General features: G+C 40.5%; 2 protein-coding genes across 2 annotated transcripts in view; both read right to left on the bottom strand.

Moving 5' to 3' along the window:
- Positions 1 to 1,899: 1,899 nt before the first annotated feature.
- Positions 1,900 to 4,076, bottom strand: otulina (OTU deubiquitinase with linear linkage specificity a). Its single transcript, XM_083778109.1, has 3 exons — positions 3,874 to 4,076; positions 3,029 to 3,150; positions 1,900 to 2,479 (listed from the first exon to the last, which is right to left on the bottom strand). Exons 1-3 carry the CDS (start codon positions 3,985 to 3,987, stop codon positions 2,035 to 2,037), a joined length of 681 nt encoding a protein of 226 aa, XP_083634235.1. The 5' UTR covers positions 3,988 to 4,076; the 3' UTR covers positions 1,900 to 2,034.
- A 12,494-nt stretch (positions 4,077 to 16,570) lies between these two features.
- The window catches only part of pou6f2 (POU class 6 homeobox 2), a 111,302-nt gene continuing 109,948 nt past the window's right edge, over positions 16,571 to 17,924 (bottom strand). Inside the window, exon 10 of the mRNA XM_083777986.1 lies at positions 16,571 to 17,191. Coding sequence (XP_083634112.1) covers positions 16,678 to 17,191 — 514 coding nt within the window. The 3' untranslated portion in view covers positions 16,571 to 16,677. The remainder of the gene's footprint in view (positions 17,192 to 17,924) is intronic.

Below are 17,924 nucleotides of genomic sequence, written 5' to 3'. Positions count from 1 at the left end.
TTCCCTCAGTACCTGTGGAAAGCCTGTTTAACCAGTGAAATTTGAACCAGTCTCATTTAGTATTTTCACACACATACAGGTCCATCTCAAGTTATTAGAATATTTTGTAAAAGTTCATTTTCTTCCATAATATAATTCAAAAAGTGAAACTTTCATATATTCTCAATTAATTATGCATAAAGTGAAATATTTAAAACATTTTTTTGTTTTAATCTTGATTATGGCATACAGCTCATGAAAATCAATGAATTGTAATTTTTTGCAAGACCACTAAAATAAAAAAAATTAAAACGAGTGTCGACCATCTGAAAAGTATATTAATGTATGCAGTTAATACTTGGTCTGGGCTACTTTTGAACAAATCATTTTATCAATGGGGTGTGGCATGGAGGTGATCAGCCAGTGGCACTGTTGAGGTGTTATGGAAGCCAAGGTTTGCTTTGATAACAGCCGTAAATGTAAATTTGTATTGTTCAGACTTATGTCTCACACCTTCCTCTTGACAATACAACCTAGATTGTCTGTGGGGTTCAGGTCAAGCCAGTTGGCTGGTCAGTTAAGCACAGTAATACCATGGTCAGTACACCAGTTACTAGTACTTTTGGCTCTGTGGGCAGGTGCCAAATCGAGCTGGAAAGGAAAATGAGCATCTCCATGAAGCTTGTCAACATACTGAAGCACAATGTACTCTAAAAAGATTGCTGTGTTGAAACCAGTGTGTATCCTTAAACTACTGTCCAAAAACAAGACAGATTTTGAGATAAAAATGAACACATTCCATTAAATGGAATATAATTATTTCCTCCCTAGGCTGCCAAGCTGGAAAACTCAAATTCTGTGTTCATTTTAAGTTTGGTATTACCGCTCTCATTTTGATCTCTGAAAAAGGAGAACAAATCTGGGTTTGAAACCCCAAAACATACATTCTAAACCAATTAGGCAGCAAGATTATACTCTTTCATTATTTGTCCCTTTAACCAGGCACAAATATAATGAATTATAGATAACCCATCAAAACCAGGGAAGCGTCCGTGTCATTTTAGATTTTAGCGTTGACTATTCAAAAATAACATCTCCTATTTTAACATTTTAGAAACATCTTGAAAGGTTCCTGGCACGAAAAAGTTAGAGAACTACTGATTTAGAAGGCATTTGTAGATTGCGTAGAGGCATTTTGCCTCAGCTCCTTGCCAGGTAATGCTCCTTGTAAGCCATGAGGACCAGAGTTGCAATATGCCACCCTCTCGCTTGTCTTGTAATATGGTAAATGAATGGTGCATTTATATTCAAGGCGCTTTAAGGGCCTTGCAAACATGAAGCGAGGAACGCAGGCATTGTTGCCTGGATCAACACAGGTTTCCTCCAGGTCTGTTGAAGAGGGGCGCAACAACGCAAGCGTAAAAAAAAAGCTAAACCGAATCCAGGTCTGGTGAGTCGCGGGCACGCGTGCAACAAATTCACGGGAACGTGCTTGCGTTATAGGCGCTCCCCATTTGCAAGGCCCTTTACAACGATTGTGAATTACATTCACCCAGTCACACCAATGGTGGAGGAAACTATGCAAGGCACCAACCTGCTCATCAGGAGCAATTAGGGGTTCAGCATCTTGCTCTAGGACACTCCCGATCAGTAACTGGGCATTGAAGCGGCCACTATACCCCTGAGCCACTGCCGTATGTCTCTCCTGTCTTTTCCCATGGCTTCAGCTAGTCTCCTAGCTTTGAAATAACGCATAATAATGCTGAAATGAGTGCTGCCCACAGAGGAAAACTGAAGGAAAACTGAAGTTCCCCCATGGGATAGGATATATATATAATAAAATAAATCTATTTTATATACATTTAGTGGAAGAATACACAATGGTGCCATCAGCAGAAATATGAAATTGTGTGTGTGTGTGTGTGTGTGTGTGTGTGTGTGTGTGTGTTTCACACAAATAATAACAATTTGAAATTGTTCATTAATTATTTTTTTCCCCCACGTTTCAGCAAATGTTCACACTGTCCCTGCGGGGGTCGGGATCACAATTCTTGCTCAGTTCTCAGTGACATTCCCCAAGCACTTCAAGGCTTGTAGGTGCTGAATCAAGTCTTGAGGCAGTCCCAGTTCCACAACTAAATCCATACAGCGCTGAAGGAGTTGCTCCCACATTATTTCCCCTGAGCGGGAACAGTCTGAATACGCCTTCTGTGGCTTTTCTGGTAACTCCAGGTCCATGTTATCATTGTCCCCCTTGCAGCAGTCGGCCGACCCGCACCCGCCCTCTCCCTCTGCCTTGCAACTCGCACTTCCTCCTGCGACCTCTAGAGTCTGCATGTTCTCCGCGACGTCGCTCACACTGGGTGGCGGGCTCTGGTAAGTCTTTCTCATTTCCTCTGCGATGAAAGCCTCGTGTTGCTCGACCAGCTGAAGCAGTTCGGTCACGGCGGCCGGGGCGGGCTCTTCTGGATGCTGGAACTGGTGCCAGCACTGTATAGCGCTGCAATAATGTCACATACACACAAAGGGCACAGCGGTTTCAGTTACAATGGGAGAGAGAGAGAGAAGCAACTGGGGCAGTGTTGCCATGCATGTTTATTTTAAGCAACTCTGGGCATGTTGTTTTGTACAGTCGCTTGTAAATATTGGTAGTTTTGGGAAAGTAAACCAGTGTTTCTCAAACATGACAAGAGACCACCCATCTAAAAAAGAATTGTCAGTGAGCCACCGCGTTGTGAGCTGCTATTTTCAAATAGCTGATACAACGCAAATAGGTTTAAAGTGCTCATTTGGCCTACTGGCCTAGTACAGTTGCTTCTTTTGGGATTGTTTTCATAGCTTGTTTCTCTTGCCAAATCTGGCAACACTGAACAGAACACAGGGAGAGAGCCAGCACAAAGAAGGCTCATGACCATTCAGTACAAAGGAGGGCAACAACACGAGTCTGAAAGCTAAAATAGCATGAATTATTGCATGTTTGTTATTCAACTACAGCAGCAAAATGTTGATGACAAAGCACATCAGAAAACACACAGATGATCCAAGTTACCTTAAAATCCCTTTGAGACGCCCTGCAGCCACGGTTTTTCTCGCTCCCTCTCTGTAACCGATGTCGAAGCCTTCTTGAAGTGAAGACTCTTTTGCACAATCAATGCCGTCTACATACCCATCCTAGAGACAAAACACAAAGTGTCACTTTTTTTTATATACCATAAAAGACAAGAGCCTGAAGCAAACTGCAAACTGGGAAAAAATATTGTTTTCCCCAGTAAGATTCATATTCTGATCTCTTTGTTTAACAATGTTTTCTTCAAGTCCAGTAACATTAATCTCTACATTTTGAGGAGGGTGTAATGTCCAGTCTGTCCACTTCTCTAGTAATCACTGGAATGACAAGAGTGTGGGCAACTCGACCTCAATGTAAAATTTTGTCCAAAATGTTTAAAAGAAATAGTACACTATGACCGTGAACATGCACAGTACATCATTATCATACTACTAACCCTTCAACCTCTTGTTTATGCACCAAAATGATTTGATAAATATACTGATGTTGGTGTCGTTTTTTGTTTTTACATTTTGTACCAAATAGACAATTATATGTTTACACCTGAGGTGCTCTGTATGCTTTGTACGTATCTAAATGTTCTGATGAAATGAAAATAGTGGACCCCATTGTAAACATTAACAAGTAATGCTTTTTTATGGTGTCGTCCACATTTAACAGTTTTTGTATTGAGCTGTGCTTGATCGTACCTATTCGGCATACTGTTAAATACTTCAATCAATCAAACTCTTCCTCATGGAACCCACCACAACACAACACTCCCTCCGCTATGGTTCCAAATGGGCCTATTTGTAACGTAACCAGGTTATCAGTGTTATTTCATTTACCTTTACGCGCTTCCTCATGTTAGACCTCCATTCTTTGCCTGCTAAACCCAAATCATTGGCATCTTCGTCGAACACGTCTTCTCCGTTAAACGAAAGAGACTTGACCCAGGACATCGTGGAGCTTAAAAGATGAACTTGACAAGATTCTGCTTATTTGAAAACGCGTTTTAAAGTATAGACTGTTTAGACTGAGCTCGTTGCAATGTCTCGTGTGGGCCTCTAAAGCAGGTGACGTCATCATCAAGCGCAAGCTTTTCTTTTGTGGTTAAAAGAAAGCCATGGGGGGGATTGCCATCATAGACTAAATACTGCCACCTACCGATATAACACTTTAGATATTAAATACACTCTTTGACCTGCAGGGAGTGCTATAGCCTTATAGAAAACTCACATTGCTGTGCAAATTAAATCCATCACTGTCTAGTATCAGCACAGCATGGCATGGTCCTGAGTCCTGACAATATTTAAACTAAACATTAAGATACACATTCATTATGAACTCCCAGCCCCATGGATGGGTAGTAGAATTCATCATAACTGACACCAGAAAATAATGACATGCATGCTTTCTGTACATAAATGTATTGCTAGCGTTGATGATTATCTTGTATGATATTGTTTGTATTTAAATGTCATGATGAATTGAACACACAGGACCACAATGGAAACAAGCCCTCATGGCTTTTTGTGTTAGCCTTTTAGCATCATTGTAAAATCGTGCCACGTAGGTACTATTTGCAAACTGTTAGTAATTCAATCAATCAATCAATCAGTCAATCGATCATCATTATCATAATTATATTTTTGAACATTTTTGAGGAAAGCCTGGTATACAATTACGTGACACCAGTGCACGTGACAATAAACACCTTGAACCTTGAACTCACTGCATCATGACATATCTTTGAATCAGTGTTTTCATTGCTTGTTTGAACAACCAATTTAGAAAATTATAGTAAATTATATACTTTTATAATTTTAAGTTACATTTGCACCATCTTGTTTTTTCTCTCAAATCTGTTGGCCTAGAGTATGTAAATAGTATACAATATAACTTATACAATTTGGGTGGTTGTAATTTGTCTCCCAGCTGCTCTGCAATCTTACATTTTGATTGTGTCAAAAGGTCAAATCTCATAGACACAGGATCTGACACGAAAACCAAGTTTCCTTTGATAATATGGCTCTTCTGGGCGGGTCCCCAATAAAGCATCTCTGTGATTGTGCAACAAAATGCAAAATACGTATATTGTGGTTGTATGATTGTATCAAAGAGAAAACAGCAATAAGTGTTTCACGGAGCAAGCCCTTTGGCAGAGTCTGCGGGTTCCAGTACAGGGCCTTTCCTTTTCTTTTGAAAGGAAAATACATGTGGTCTCTGAGGCTACAGGGCCTTTAATAGCCATAGGAAAATAGCCAGCCCTGTGATTCACTGAGAAGTTGTTGTTTTTTATTTTCTGATAAGATGTCTGTGTTAGTCAAAGCAAGACCTACTTATGACTGAGAGGTGGGAAGAGAGAGCTTTCAGAGTGGATGGATGGAGGATGATTGTTTGACTGCCCTATTTGAACACTTTTCCCTTTCTTTTCTTCTTTTTTTATCCCATCATTTTGTAACTCATTTTTCACCCCAGTGCCAAATGCCAAAAACTGTAATCCTGAGCGCTAACTGAGCTAATGCTTCCTTCAATGCATGAGGAGTGTGCAGGCTGTTTCTTTTCACCTGACAGGGGGGAGTTTCCCCCGACCACATGGAAGGAACGTGTTATTCCAACAAGTTCCTTTCCCCTCCATCAGGCGCCCCAGCTGGCCAGGGGGAGGCAGTATAGATACATTCGTGCAGGCTGCGCTGGGCGCTAGCATAGCTGCGGTGTCACATAGCATAGCTTGACACCTTCATTGCATACAGATGGCATACAGGCCACGGCTCTGTGGATTAGAATCCCCAGAGTGGTGCCTTGCGGTGTTACATTAAGCGCAGATTGACACCGCATTGACTATACTGGAGTATTTCCAATTTTCTGTACTATTACTACTACTCCATTACATCTCAGAGGCAAATATTATACTTTTACTCCACTACATTTGAAATATTATACATTTAATACTATTAGCCTACATCTTATTGTGAGCTTGTAGTTTTGCTATTTTCAAAATATGTTTATACACTTATACATTTTGAAAACTTGTGAAACTGGACATTCTGCACTATGATTACTTTTACCTTTGTACTTTTACTTAAGTACATTTTGAATTCCAGACTTTTACTTGTAACAGAGTATTTCTACATTGCAGTATTATTGCTACTTTTACTTGAGTAAAAAACAAACAAATCCACCACTGACTAAATAGGCCTACTTGAAAACATAATTAGAGGTTAAATAGATAGGTGGAAGCTTTGTCTCAGTTTTTTGTAACCAACTCTCTTTGTTTCGTTGTGTCCAGGAGTCCTTTTTCTCCTCCTTATTTCTCTCTCCAACTTCACGGAGGAGGGTCAAGGGAGAGAGAGAGAGAGAGAGAGAGAGAGAGAGAGAGAGAGATGGTTCCCTTTGAGATACCAAGGTGCTCCCAGTGCATTGTGCTGCGGGCTGTCAGGTTAAATTAGGGAGTACAGGCTCCGTGAGTGTAAAAAAATCAATACTTGATGGAAGATTGCTCCCCGGAAAATCTGTTTTGATTCCAGGATTAATTCTTGACCAAAGGCTCCGGCAAAATGACATGCCATTAGGCCTGAAAATGAACATGTTCTCTGCAGTGGAAATTGGATGGAAATGTGTCAACGCTTCTTGCCCTGGCTGGTTTGTTTTTTGCTCTCTGAGCGAGGGGAGGGGGGGGGGGGGGGGGGGTGGATGCAGTGAATGAGGGAGGGCAAAGGGCCCCCGACTCCATTTCCTAGAGTCTGCAGACAACTCCACCGTGGCCGAGCGAGTATTCTCAAGGACATTGTTGTCCAGCTCCTGCAAATGCATTCTAGCTTCGGTGAAATGCATTTGCCCGTCATTTCTACAGTTGCAGGTCTCCTGTGTGTTTTCCATAAAACGTGTGGCATGTGGAATGAGCAACCTGAAAATAAACAAGGAAGGTGCATGTTTCTTTTCTTAACAGTGAGAAAAGAGGTGGTGGAATGCATTGCTGATGAATGGGTCATGTGTTTGACATGAAGGATGACTTTTTCCTGTTTGGAAAAACAGGAAATTGTAAAAAGAAGTGCAGTGGACAGTAATATTATCAACAGCTCATTCATTTTCAACAAAACATGTGTAGGGATGCTCGATGCTGCAGACTTTCCAACATACCATACAGCCTAAAAATCACATATTTTCACATTACTGTATGTCTCAGCAAGATTCGGAAAATACCTGTTCATGCATTCATCTTCAGACTGTGTTGTCTTTAAAGATCTCCCTATATAAAATCCATCAGATGACTGCAGTTGATTTAGATCCCCCCCCCCATACAATTGTGTTGCATGAAACATTTTCATATAGATTTTACACTGACTATCATTAGTGTCAAATTTATGTTTTTTGTTAATTTCAGCTGCTGACAATCTTTTTTTTTTTTTTTTTATATTTTTTTGCGGCTTACGCCTTTTATTGATTTTTTAAGGGACAGACAGTAGGCTGACAGGAAACGGGAGAGAGATGGGGGGATGACATGCAGTAAAGGCCGTGTCGGGTTCGGGAGTCGAACCCGCGGCACACTGCGACTGGATTACCAGTCCGGTGCCCAGACCGTTACGCCACGGCCTGGGCCGCTGCTGACAATCTTGACCATCAGGTATTGTACTCTACCATACAGGTTTGAAAAGATAAATATTTTTTTATATAATTATATAGGCCTAAGTCATTGCTATTGAGATCATGATTTGATAGGATTAGTTTGATTGGTGGATCAATGTATTAATTGAGTAACTAACATCATAACTAATATCTTATTAATTACTATGTAGATTGAAGAACCTTTTATGATTTTCAGTGAGCAATACTGAGGTAAAAGTATAGGCTTTACTATATGGTTGAGTCCCTCAATCAGGGCTCTATACTAGTGTATTTTCTGTTTTAGTGGGGAAAGCCTTCGCAGAAAATAGCAGATCGCCAATATGGATGTTGGGGTTTAAGTAGTTAAGAAAGACACAATCCACCCCCCTCTCTCTCTCTCTCTTCCCACCTCTCAGTCATAAGTAGCTATATGTTTTTATCAGAAAAAAACATCTCAGCTGGCTATTTTCCTCTGGCTATTAAAGGCCCTGTTACCCACTCACTACCCAGCAGAGGAGTTGCACTTTGCCACAGGGCTTTCAAAGTATACAGCTCTGGTTCAAATCCACCATGGTGCATCCGGCTTTGTCGATCGTCAATCATCACAAACACAATTTGCACGGGAGGGTGATAATCGCCAATGTATGGGCCAGGGAGGCACCTGTCAGCACGGGAGTGTTGGGTGGCAGGAGTAGGACGAATATGTTCTCCCGGAGTGGGCTCCCGAAGGGAACACACAGAAATGTATCAATTGGCATAACGACTAAATTGGGGAGAAAAAAGGAGAAAACCTATTTTGCAACAACCAAGAACAAGTGCAGTTTGGCACAGGAGTAATGGATTTAGAGGGGTAGGGGGGAATGTAATCTCTTGCTGAAGTCAGACAGCCATCTCCATTAAGAACCGGACTATTAACTCTTCAGCCCACAAATACCTCACATTGACTGTTTAGTGTTTGTGACATTGCTAATAACGGGGCAACCGGCAACCCACAAAAAACCAGCAGAAGCAAAAGCAGGAGCATATGCATGGACAACTTGACTTGCATGATGTGTGGATTGATAATTGCACCCCCAGAGGCATTTAGGTGTGCAAAGTGGGGATGGGCTTCACAGTCAGTCAGTGTGTACCGACCAACGTCTCAACCTTGAGCAGGAAGTGAAAACAACAAGGCGGAGGTGCAGTTGAGGGATCCACCGACAGTTCATTTACGCAGAACATCAGCCTTCACTGCGCATCGTCTGAAAGATAAGGACAGTGAATGCTTCATGGCTGATGGGAAACAAAGGCAGCAATTTAAAACCATCTGCATCCAACACAGTGCTCTCTCTCTCTCTCTCTCTCTCTCCTCTTCCCCTACCGCTTTCCTCTCTCACTGACTGTGTCCTGACTGATATTGAAACATAATCCAGCTGGAGCTCCCGACATGTCATAATATATCTATACGGCCCCCCTTTCCCTTTCAGGACAATTTCAGGTGCGGTTGCAGGTGGAACAGGAATGTTTTTATTTCTTCAAGTCAGACAGCTGGCTGTTACGGGCGGTAGTGTACTTCTTTCAAGGGAAAAGGACAGACAGACAGAACTGTGGGTTCATAATAGAGTGACACACACACACACTGACACACTGACACACACACACACACACACACACACACACACACACACACACACACACACACACACACACACACACACACACACACACACACACACACACACACACACACACACACACACTAAATGGTGCATTACATAGCACCTTAGATTGTGCATTACATTCACCCATTCACACACACATGGCGACGGAAACCATGCAAGGCACCAACCAGCACATCAGGAGCAATTAGGGGTTCAGCTTGCTCAAGGACACTTCGACACGAACTCTGGGGGAGCCTGGGTTCGAACTGGCAACAACCCAAACTGGTAACACCCCAAATCATCATATATACATTTAATGTGTGTGTGTGTGTGTGTGTGTGTGTGTGTGTGTGTGTGTGTGTGTGTGTGTGTGTGTGTGTGTGTGTGTGTGTGTGTGTGTGTGTGTGTGTGTGTGTGTGTGTGTGTGTGTGTGTGTGTGTGTTAGGCTGCGCAACAGTGACATTTGGTTGTGAAAACTAACCAAACGCTATTTCGTGCTCAGACAGACCCAGCCAGCCAGCCAGCCAGCCAGGGACAGACCCAGCCAGCCAGGGACACACATACGGGTAGCTGTCTATAGGAGTGGTTGCACCACTCAAAACCCCACAAAAATGCACTTTTGCAATTTTTATCATTGAGCCTGCTTGCTCAAGGGATAAATTTAATCTTGAGGCCAATATTGTATCTAGGTGAGACATGACCTTTGACATGATCTTCCAGTAAATGTCACAATGGAAGAGCAGGGAGACAAAATACAACCACCCCAAATATCGTATTAACATACTCTACCATATAGATTGGACAAAATTACATTTAATTCATTATCCCATTAAAACGGAAAAAACATCTGTGTAATTTTAGATTTTTGCATTGGCTATTCGAATAGCACTATTTATCTTTTTGAAAATAACAATAAAAATAGAAAAATCTTGAAAGTGTGAGAACTACTGGTTTAAGGCGGCCTCAGGTATTAATGGGTAAAAAAAGTGAAGCTTTAAGTGCAAGTACTCTGTTTACACTCCACCATCTGTGGCTACTGTGTTGTAACAAAGTTGTAGTCCATAGAAGAAGAATATATATAAAACTTTTAGCATCGACCAACAGTTTCAGATGCTGACAAACAGACTTGGGTCAGGCAGCACTGCATCTGACAATTACATTGTTAATAGAACCATGAGAATATAAAACAAAAGAATAACAAATAATGCACACCGCGTATCAGCACTCAAAAACACATTTTGAAATCAAGAATGGCGGGGGGGGGGGGGGGGGGGGGTGACGGAAAGGAAGAAGAAAAGACATTTTCAACATCAGTTTTCAGTCTAATGTTAATAATTTATGTTGTCTGTGCTTTTTATGATTATTATTTATTTATTTACCGCCGTCTTTTTCCAGCAGGCAGTAGGTTATTTCAAAGGCATCGCGGATGAGGCGTCTGTTTCAAAACTTTGGAGTTTAGTTTTCCAAAGGCTTTCACCCAAGAATGATCCTTTCTTTCTCCCCCCCCCCCTGTCCTCTCGTCTCCTTGTCTTGTTATTGTTATTTGTGCAAGGCAAATACTGTACATGAAACATTGATGTGAAAAATAACCCTGATATTTATACATTGTTGTCTACTGACCGTATTGAAATCTAAACGAATTGCTAGTGACCCAGGAGAGCAGACCATGCTGTATGTGTTAGCTTTGTTTAGGTACAAAGCCTCCAAAACGTGTACACACCAAGGTGTGAAGGTCATTGTGCCCACAGTTGCATGAATTCATAACAGAGACTAATCCAACAGAGAGAAAGGGAGAACACCGGTACGTCATGTGTTCTCTGTCTCCTCTGTCGGCGCTGTCGTCGGGCATAACCAACTATCTGTTCTCTTCTCTATTATATCTTTTTTATAGTGAACACCTGTATGTACAGTATGTGCATGGATTTGACAAATCTTGGACCAATGAAAAGTATTTTAAAAGCGCTTCTGAGTAAACCTCCTAACTCCATTGGATCCTTAAACGTTAGGTGGTTTGTCGTTCAAACCACCTAACTCCAACTTAGATTGCATGTTTATTTTCCGTCTGACTTTGTCACTCCAAACAATGATGAACAAAACAACTATGTCCACATTACTTGAGCTGTATTTGGGTAAAGTGATGATAATAGCTATAAGGAGGACACATTGACCTTACTGACAATGTATAAAGTCACCACACAGACTTTGATGAGGCAGTATTGTTTTTTTTGTTTTTTCATTTCCTAAAAAGTTAATATTTTGGACATAGTTGGTTTCTGCCCGACACTAGAGATATACTGGTATACTGTGTATACAGTTTATTATAAAGTATTTGGTAGATTATTTCTTGGTCGTAAACAATACTTTTTGGAAATACCTTACTTACTATTGTAAAAAGCCTGTTAATTTTCCTTTTAAACGGTGCACCATTTGTAAAGGACATGCATTTGTGCGCTTCCCACTACAGTTCAGTATGTGGGTTGAGTTCATGAGAAATGTGACAAAACCTACTCTACTCCAAACAGCTTATTGACTCTTGTTTGGTGGACTGGATGGTTGAAGCCTGCATTGTTCCTGATTTCTCTCGCAAATTCTGGCAACATTGGCTGCAGTATGTTATGTATGTGTTTCTGCGTCGACTGGTTTTCTGTAAATAATAATGTGGTTTCACTCAGCTTAATTGCCTTTGCTCTAAAATAAAGATCTATTGGAAACAAGACAAGACATTTCATGTCAAACAATTGTTTATTACTAATTATGGTACAAATCAATATGACAGACATGAAGCTTTTTAGAAATACACAAAGTGCTGCTTAAAGTCTAATTACTCCTTCAGCGAAAAAGTGTGCGTGACACGTCTTGTTTTTGTCTTGCTCGACTAAAATTACATACTGTATCTCCAACTCGTCAGACCGTCGACACATGACATGACGCACGACACTTCCTTTTGCATCAAGCATAAATTAAACTTAACTGTCCAAACAGATATTGCTCTATAAATTAAGTACAGTTTTCACTCTATAAAAATTTAAACCGCAGGCTCTTTAAACTTTGGTTTAGAGTTATTTATTATTATTGATAAAATGTTAAAACCAGTTTGTGTGTGTGCGTGTGACTGTGTTGATAAAATGTCAAAACCTTTAATGGTTCAATGTTGATTATCTTCTTTCTTTTTCTTTTCTTTCTAATTGGGTAGCTAATATCAAATGGCAATGATTTGTCTCCTATCTGATGACACTGTTTAATTACTAGGCATGTAACGATAATCGTAAATCGATTAAAATTGTGATAAAATTGCAATTTGAATCGTGATGCAAACAGCAGAGGTAGTGCAGAAAAATAGAGGAAAATACAGGATCTTTGTAAGAGAATTGATTTGTAACTGTATTGAAAACATGATAAGAGAAGAAAAAATCATGAAAATCTGTATTGTGAACCATGACTTGAACCGTATTGTGAGTTGAATGAATCGTTACATGCCTACGGTTTACCTCACAATACAACAGATTCATAACAGACAAATCAAATAATATATGGCATCTAGAACGTCATAAAACATGTGGTGGCCCAGGAAATAATGAATGAATGTCTCACATTATCATTGTTAAACACGCATGCACGCACGCACACACACACACACACACACACACGCACGCACGCACGCACGCACACGCGCGCGCGCACACACACACACACACACACACACACACACACACACACACACACACACACACACACACACACACACACACACACACACACACACACACACACACACACACACACACACACACACACACAATCAGGGGTGAACAACACAGCCAACAACAGTTAATTCAAAACAACAGTACAGTGAAAGAGTAGTGTTTTTGTTTTCTTTCATGTGTTTGCATGGCATTTGAATTGAAAAGGACAAGTATACTGAGGTACAAAAAAATAAAAATAAAAATAAGTTCCAACTCTTCAATTCTTCTTTCTTTCAATTTTTTTTAAAAGATTGTCAACATCGTGAAACTATTTAATCTGTACAATGTGCATAACTATAGGGCTTTGGTCCAGCATTGAAAATATGAGTGAAGGCATAATACTTCTGTGTTTCTTTTTTTGTTTGTGGTTCTCTGAAAACCTCAGAACAAGTGTGTTACACCTGGAGCCAGCAGGTTTCTCATAGTACATTTAGTCTGGTTGTATAGCTGGTCAAACAGTGAAGAAACACACACAGATAGGAATTAAGTTCTTGGCCAAAGATTCGTTTTAAAAACAAAACAGTAAAGTAATTTTCCTGGAAGTAATTTGAAAATGTTCAAATCTTTAAAAAAAAATAAAAAAATAAAGAAGAAAAACATTGTATAATAATAAAGACAAGTGAATGTTTGGTGGTGTTGCAGACGAGTGAATGTGACGGATTATGATAGATGACGATGCAGTACAAACCACCGCGTACTATATTTGGTACATGTACGTTGGTCCCTGCTACAGTATGGATGTACAGTATGGATGCTGACTGCTATTCACCATGTTGTCGTCATCATGCTTTAAAAGCCATCAAGACCTGAGGCCGATTCTACCAATGCCTTATGAAACAGTAGTTCTCACACTTCCAGAGATTTTTCAAAACTGTTGAAAAATGCCAGACGTACAATGGGGGACACAATGTTTCATGCTTTTTTTCCTTCTTTTTTTTGCATGAATAGCATGACGGAATTCATTTCTATCCCCCAGCGAGAATTATATTCAAAACAAAACCGACTTTAGCAACACACGAGGAGTGGAGAGGGGAGGGGGATAGTAGAGAAGGGTTTATCCCACCAATGTGACATGGAAGGAAAGATATTGAACAGACATATGACTTGGAATACATTGCATCACATTTCAGCTCAGTTCAAATTATGTTCACTCGCTGTGACATGATGTGACACTTTTATCCTCTTTGTCTTCATGGATTTATGTGAATTAAATAAATTATTGGTGGTGGTGGTGGTGGTGGTGGGTCTGGTCTGCATTGTCCCCAGGTAAAAAAAAGCTAAATACAGTACTTAATCTGTTAATATATAGTAATTACTCAAAAGATTTGTTTTACAGTACATGAGGTGAAATCCTTGAAGCTCTCAACGAGTCTGATCAGCTGAATAACAGGACTTTCTAATCTTTGTGACCGTGTCTAAAATCAACCTTCCTAAAGGGTCTGAACATCCAATTGTGTCCGTGTGTGTATACTGCATATCCACCACACATGATACTATTTTAACAAACCTATTGTCGCTGTGCTGTCATGGGAAGAAACCTTGGTATGTCTAAAATGTCATAATTATTCAGATCATGAATAATAACTGTAATAACGACCAAAGCAGGAAAACAAACTAGACTTTTCAATTTCATTGATGGCATCACTCAAAATTATATAACTGCATTTTTATCCTAAAGAGATTTATTTGGGTAAATTCAAAATCAGGAGGGGTTGATTTGAAACCATGCAGAGGCAAATCCGTTATTAAAACAATAAATAAACAAATAAATAAATAGAACAAAATAAAACATTGAATTGCAATAAAAAGGGGTTACAACAGACACGTTGATCAAAAACGAACAAAAAGACAAAAAAACGAAAAACATTACAGTACATTGGTCTAGTTTTTTGTAGCATGAAAACCCCACTGACTGAATAACACAAGAAATGATAGAAAAGGGATACACAACCATGTCCAAAACAACTAAACAGATAAAATCTTCCCGAGTCCTTGAGCAGAAGTGATGTGTTCTTTGGCTATCAGGCTTTGGCAACAGAAGGACATGGTAGTATACAGTTAGTAGATCCAAACGAAGCTGCAGAATATAGACTTGAGAGACGCCCTTAACCCATTAAGGCCAATGCTACAAATGGCTTCTAAATCAGTGGTACTCAAACCTTTTCATGTCAAGGACCCCCAAAATGCTGTGCATTTGGCTGTGGACCCACGTCTGAAAATGTTTTGTCCCAGGGACCCCCAGAAGCAAAGATTTGAGCTAAAAGTGTTGGCTTTAAAAATATATATATATTCAAAGATTAGCACAAATTCTCACAATTTTTCAAAAATAGCAGATCTAGTGAAGCTCTATGCTTGTATATCTGGTATTTTTGAATAGCCAAAGACATCTAAAATGACACAGATGCTTTCCTAGGTTTAATGGGTTAATGACAGTCCCCCAGCTCACTATTCTTTTCCGATGTCCCAAAAATAATTGTGTTAAATTATCAATAAATACCTGTAAAAATTGTATAAAGTTTACACCATGACAGAACATATTTTGCAGATGGAACACAACTTGGAGGCAAACAACGTTATGCAACTTTTACATTTTTTTTTCCTTTTTCCAAAAGAGAACTTCAGTGCGTTTTTAAATATGAAGATGGTATTTTCCCCCTAGATATTTACATACAAACAATGAAGGAAAAAGTATAAGCGAGACAAAGATAAAACGTGTACCCAACCTCACACATACATATAGCTTAGATTTGCCAGTACAAATGTAAAAATTTAGAACACATTTACATTACAAAATTATTCTTAGTACTCAGATGCAACAGACTTTGGTAAATAGTGTTTTTGATTTGGTATGTTCTCTTTACTAAATCCCCCTCATCACCGGAACCAAAACTTTTGGGAACAATATTCTGGTCTGTTTGGCCAGAATCTAATACTCTTTGAAACAGCACACTGTATGTTTGTACACAATTTTCAAGATATTAATCTCTTTTTTCACGTTTTTGGTTTTTTGTCAAGGTCATTTTACATAACTTGTGGTGATAACACTGACAACACATAGTTTTTGTTCGCAAACTCATGACTCGCCATAGCTCCGTTCGGAACCTCTTCCTCCTCTATATATCTGCGAGATGAGGTTCCACGACGCAGGGTGCCGGCAGAGTGTGATACTGGCGAATGGTGGCCAACAGTACAGCTTTGTACGTTTTTGCCAGTTCCATATTTTTTGGCTGAAACTTCCGGGTGGTAAAACACTACGAAGAAGAGTGAGAAAATATGGAACTGGCTGAAAAAGGCGACTTAAACACTGTCGCTTAAATGTCCTTGACCGGGAAAATTTCAAATAGCTGAGAACAGGGAGGACTACCTTTACTTTTTGGATACAATGTGCGGAAAAAGCTAAAAATAGGAACTTTTTGCCATCATTCACCGGTTTCACACTCTGCCAGCACCCTACGAAGTGGGTCCTCAACTCAGAGATATGGTGGAGGGTGATGTTCCAAATGGTGCTAGACACTCCATCCAGTTGACTTCATAAAAGTTTTTCTCTCTTTTTATTATTCTTTTTTATTCTTTTTCAGTTTCGTTCCATTGTGGTTTCGTCCACTTTGTCGTTTCAAGACTTTTCGCTCCGACCTTTTCTTTTATTTGGTAAAAAGCTCTGTCAATTCGGGAGCTCCTCGAGGGAATCGACGAGAGGGTCCATCGTCACCGAGGCCGGGCCGAGGTCGCCGGACGGTTTCAAACGCTTTATCGTGTTTTTCAACGCCTGCCTCTTGTTGCAGAACCAGACGCGCACCACCTCCCGGTCGTAGTTCAGTTTCTCCGCGATCTCCGTCATTTCCTGTCCGGACGGGTGCGTGTTCTTCTCAAAGTGACTGTTGAGGATCTCCAGCGCCTGCGGCGTGAACGAGGTCCGCCGCTTGCGCTTTTTCGAGGGCTCGCTGCCGATAAACTCAGTCAGGTTCTGCATGCCGGACCGGTGGCGGGCTTCTGCCTCTGCCATCCAGCGCTCGAGAACAGGCTTTATCTTCTGGGCGCTTTTAGGGGTGATGTCCAACTTCTCAAACCTGGCAGGATATAAAAGGCCAGGGTTCAGTTTGCCTGTCAGACTGCTACCTATAGTGTTCTCTTGGGCTTCCTGTGGTAGGAAAAAGTGGCTTCTCAGGATGGTGTGTCTGGGGAGAATTGAAGAGAGAAGAATCTTACTTTAGGTGCCCTGTGCCAGAACATAAGGATAAGCTGCCTGTCTTTATAGTGAATCGGTCTCCTCGAACCAGCATGCCATTGGGAGTGGGACCAGAGACTCCCGTCATACAGGCTTAAATCCATCATGCCAAACGCCCTCTATGTCAGTGGTTCTCAAACATGAATGTCAAGGACCACCAAATTGGTACCGGTATTTGGTCCCCGCGCGGGCCCCCATCTGGAAATATTTTGTGCCCAGGGATCCCCAGAAGAGAAGATTTGTGATAAAAGTTATTGTCCCAAATCTTCCGATTTTTGTCACGATTATAATATTTTTTTCTATTGCAAACAAATTGTTAATGTGATTAAACTGATTGTGACACTATATTAAATATTTTTTTCTGGGGACCCCTTGAACCCCCCAACCCCGGACCCCAGTTTAAGCACCACTGCCCTATGAGTTCCAGCAGCAACGGGAGGTCATGGTTGCCATGGGGATCAAGTGGTGTTTGGATTCTCTGCCCCAGATTGGCAGTGATGGAGCAAGGAGACCCTGCTATTGGCTAGAAGTTATGTCCAATTGCATCAACAAATATACAAAACACCTGACTACAGATTATTAAATACTGTGCAGTATCAGCAAAAATGTAAAAAAAAAGATGAAATCAAATAAATTTAAAATGAGAGCAAGAATCACACCAATATCCCATCCTTCTGTCAAGT

The sequence above is a fragment of the Protomyctophum parallelum genome, assembly GCF_964188405.1.
Source record: "Protomyctophum parallelum genome assembly, chromosome: 12".
Classification (NCBI taxonomy): Eukaryota; Metazoa; Chordata; class Actinopteri; order Myctophiformes; family Myctophidae; genus Protomyctophum; species Protomyctophum parallelum.
Note: the sequence above shows the minus strand (reverse complement) of the source record. Positions and strands in the feature narration are given on the sequence as shown.